General features: G+C 39.9%; 1 protein-coding gene across 1 annotated transcript; it reads left to right on the top strand.

Moving 5' to 3' along the window:
* Positions 1-1,275: 1,275 nt before the first annotated feature.
* On the top strand, positions 1,276-2,312 carry LOC109488192 (snaclec coagulation factor IX/factor X-binding protein subunit A-like; the record flags this gene model as incomplete). The annotated part of the gene is made up of 2 exons (XM_019792373.1): positions 1,276-1,431; positions 2,167-2,312. Coding segments are annotated over 2 exons (302 nt in total), but the record flags the coding sequence as incomplete, so codon positions are not given.
* Between the last annotated feature and the right edge of the window lie 2,288 nt (positions 2,313-4,600).

Raw genomic sequence — 4,600 nt, 5'->3', positions numbered from 1 at the left:
GATACGCAAAGTTTCCAATCAGCAAAAATCAGTACAGTCACGAATCCGAGCAGACATTTGCTTATGCGACGCGCAAAAGGCAACGTTACAATGTACGTATATGGCAATTTACGGGCGCGCCCTCTTGTGGCGATTGTAATTTCAACAATTTGCGGATGCGTACGAAAAACAAATTTGGATATTTAAGATATCCCCAGATTACCCACAGTTCGCTTCTGCTGTGGAGTGGGCCCGCGGATGCGTACGAAAACACATTCGGATATTAACAAATCCCAGATTACCACAATTCGCTTCTGCTGTGGAGTGGGCCCGCGGATGCGTACGAAAACAAATTCGGATATTTAACAAATCCCCAGATTACCCACAATTCGCTTCTGCTGTGGAGTGGGCCCGCGGATGCGCACGAAAACAAATTCGGATATTTAACAAATCCCCAGATTACCCAAAATTCGCTTCTGCTGTGGAGTGGACGCGGAGATGCGTAAAAAAGCTAATTAAAATATTCAAGAAATCCCTAGATTACCCACAATTCGCTTCTGCTGTGGAGTGGGACCAAGGATGTTAAAAAAAAACTCCCAAGAATACGAGTATCCTTGTATCCAGTTTATAGTGGATTGTCTCACTTATATCTATGTTATAAACGGTAGTCCAAAAATATGACAGGTCATGACCCCTAAAAATGTGACATCTCCTATCCTAACGACGTACTATATATATTTCTAACGTATCCGTAACGAGTAAGTATCCAAACGGATACCGTGTCTGCATCCGCTGCGAAGTAAGTATCCCTACAAATGCCGCATCTGCATCCGCTGCGAGTTACGGATGCATACGTATGCGTTACGGATGTTTGTGGGATCCGCAACCCTGGGGATTCTTGGTGTGGGATTAGCGATCCTTGGGATTCTTGGGGATCCGCGCAGCATCCGCAAGGAGATGCAAATTCGCATCCTTGGGATCCGGCTGCATCCGAAGTCTTTTCGCCCAGTGTTACTTGACTTATGTCGGGTGACAGTCCTTTTCTTCTCATCAGTCCATGGCTGTCCAGTAGCTCCTGTCCTTCAGAGCCTTCCCCATGCCATGACAGCTGAAGACCGGTGTCCCTTTATTTGCAACACATCTGAGTAGGTGAGGGGCGGTCCTCCAGGCGTCCTTCTCCCATGTTCTGGGGACCATAGTACAACAGTGGAGACTATTTCCTTGCTGTTTCTAAGAGAGTCTCCGGCAAACCGTTAACTTTGAGACATACATTGACCATCGCCTCTTCTGTTGTAGCCCGGCGCTGTCGGCATGGGTGGAGGGAACACAACAACCACTGCTACAAGCTGATTAACGAGAAAGTCCGCTTCAGTACAGCGAACCAAAGGTGCAAAGGAATGGGCGCGAATCTCGCTTCTATCAGGGACGGCCAGGGGAACAACTTCATTGCAAGTATCATATCTCGTGAGTATTGTGCAACTCTTTGGCTACATTTCCACAGGATGGACATCCAATCTAACTTCATCACTTCCGAGACGAAAGTATTGTTTTGGGTGACGATTTGAATGTTTGGGTTCCAGACTTGGAAGGATGGTGTAATGGTAGTGTAATTCATCGTAGTTGTTTTATCCAGAATGTATTTAATTTATGTAAGCAAAACGTATTTCAGCCGGACGGCTGCAATGTTTTACAGAAAAAAAAACATTCATTCATTTATTCATTCATATTAGGTACGATTCTGGATGCAATAGAGGCCTTGCAGTCATTGACGAAAAATGAACAAGTCATATTCTGGGTTCATATCCCTAGCAAGTTTTGTCTTTAAGAGAGGTACTTTTACAACAACAATAAATCAGAGATCAAAACCTCCAGGAAGTATGAAAATATCACAACGACTGCTGATGTCACACTAATAGCAATGTTCAGTGTGACGCTACAAGAAATGTAATCTGAATCCCAAGAGCTAATCATATACCGAGAACGCAAGAAATCCGCCCAACCCACCGTTACAGCTGCCAACACACAAACACGAACAGAAACAGAACCTTCTACGGAAGGAAACATCTCCTTCCCCGGAGGTAATGAGTACAAAAGTAGTTTGTTACGTTTTGATAAAATGTTTTGTTTGTATGCAAACAAACAAAATGAGCTATCTTTTGCTTAAAAGCCGCCTCATTTTATTTGCAGGTGCATCTGATGATATGGTCTGGATAGGACTACAACACAGCAAGTGGACGGACGGGTCAGCAGTTTCCTACAAGAACTGGGCTCCGGGTCAGCCTGACGATCACTGGTTTTATGGCGGAGAAAATTGCGTCGTTATCTACAAAAAGGTGAGTGTTCCTGTTCCTTGGTTTATCTTTGGAGGAAAATATATGCTGTTTCACTCAGTACTCTTGTCTGTGGCTACAAACAGTAATACCCGGACTCGAAATCCTTTTTCTGCGTGCATAACTTACCTGAACCACTCGGAATTTTTGTAGCATTCATACCACAAAGTATGAATGCTACTAAAACTGTGCAGAAAAATATACATACTGAGTCTTTAATTGGTTTTCCATAGGACGGAAGGGAAGTCACAAAGGCTTTTTTTTGGATCAAGGATAGGAAGAAAGGACAATGGAATGACGTAAAGTGCAGCAGATGTAAACCATTCGTCTGCATGGCACCAAAGTAAACTCAAACTCAGCCCAATAGTGCATTGAAGAAGGAAAAAAGGCAACATCTGACGAGTAAGTCCTACTGTATGTCAGTATAGTATCGTCGAGTTATGTCTCAAACAACATCAGACAAATTTTATTTAGGGCATGGAATTTTATGTCTTATTATTGTAACAGTCTTACAGACCGAATGGAGCTTGTTTGTTACAATAAATGAAAATAGCACCAAGTACAGAAAGTACTGGCAATGTTAGTCGTGTGCATTACAAATTTCGATGTAGATTTAGAAAGCAGTCACGATTTCTTCAACCATTTCTGTTAAACTTTGTGGTACTGCAGTGGAAGTATTCGTAGTATACAATGTAGATTTATTAGTAGTGTACAGGACGACGAGGTACGTAAACAGAACAACATGAAATGACCAAGACCCCTATTCTGAAGAACTCAACGCTGGAGAAATCTTATATTTGTGACTAGAAGTGTGTATATAGAGATGTAATATTCATTTTCAGATGTAACATTGTGATCGTTGTCTGCGCCAGGAAAAGAATTGAATTTAGTCAAGTCAAACAATGGCATCGTGCTGATGATGAGAAGGATTACTGTATAGAAAACAGATTTCAATTTAAATTTTTTTTCAAGACATAATTTCGAAGATGGCACCACTTATTAATTATTTACGCAGAGCACAGTGACACAGAGACTCAAGTAGATGTAAACATGCATGATGATATGTTGTGTGGAAAATAAGTTTTGGTTTATCAGTACTTATATAAAATATGATGTAAAAATAGCAAGTTTGCAAATAGTGATAAAAACAATCTCGGGTGAGCATGTGCATTTACTACATTAACTCACCAGTCAGAAAGAAACATTTAAAAAAAATTAAAAAAATGTAATCAAATCGAACTCGTCGACAAGAGATAAATGTAACATTATGTCTCAGTTTTGATGTAGATGAACTTGTTTCTTACGAAAACATCAAGAGGACAATGTTGTTCCAATGATTCGATGTTAAGTTGCTGTAAGAAAATATTTTCACTGCGAGCTGGTTGACTGTATTTTTACTCCCAGCTGTGGACCATTGATTGATTGGTTGGTTGGTTGACTGTCATATGTTGTAACACTCCATTATATTATAATGTTATAGCCAGGGGCTAGTGTTTGCCTTAGTGAATGTTTCATAAAATGATGACGTGAAAGCAAACAATTTAAGGCAAGGCATTCCAACAGCATATTTATATGTGTATTTACTATATAACGTCACAAGCCAGAATACAGAATAATCAAGAAAAATATGTTTGAAAACTGGTATCAAATCAAACTCGTCTACAAGAGATGATGTGGCAGTAGTTGTTAGTTTTGATGTGGATGGACCATCAAGAGGACAATGTTGTTCCAATGATTTGATGTTTAGTTGTGCTTTATTATTACCCTCTTCATAGTCCTTTCAATACCCTACACTGGTAATTGAAAAAGAACCTTTCATGTAGTTAGCATCGCCTTATATTATAATGCTATAGCCTATACCAGGGGAGGTTTTTGGTGACATGAACAAAACCAGTATATTTACGTTAATTTACTGCATATTCTCACTAGCAAGATTAATCAAGAAAACATGACTGAAAACTGCAACCATGTACTTATTCGTTTAGAAGGGATGTTGTAACCGTGTTTCTGCGTTTTGATGTAAAATACATGGAGTCTGGAATTGTGTATCAGGATAACATCAAGAGGAAAAGGTTGCTCCAATGAAATGTAGTTTTGCTTCATTGTTGCTTTAAAGAAAAAAAGGTAGTACAATAACCGTACATGTATTTCCCTTACCAACTGATGTAAAGTATGCCCTATGTTGGTTATATTCCATTGCATTGCTAAAGAGGTTTCTGTAGGTGTCATGAAATGGTGATGCGAAAGATAACACGTTTTAAGGAATATTTTGCCAAAACAAATGTAAGCTG

Source organism: Branchiostoma belcheri, unplaced genomic scaffold (genome assembly GCF_001625305.1).
Source record: "Branchiostoma belcheri isolate BF01 breed outbred unplaced genomic scaffold, Haploidv18h27 scaffold1110, whole genome shotgun sequence".
Lineage (NCBI taxonomy): Eukaryota > Metazoa > Chordata > Leptocardii > Amphioxiformes > Branchiostomatidae > Branchiostoma > Branchiostoma belcheri.
The sequence above is the reverse complement of the archived record's forward strand: the minus strand, read 5'-3'. Positions and strand labels throughout refer to the sequence as shown.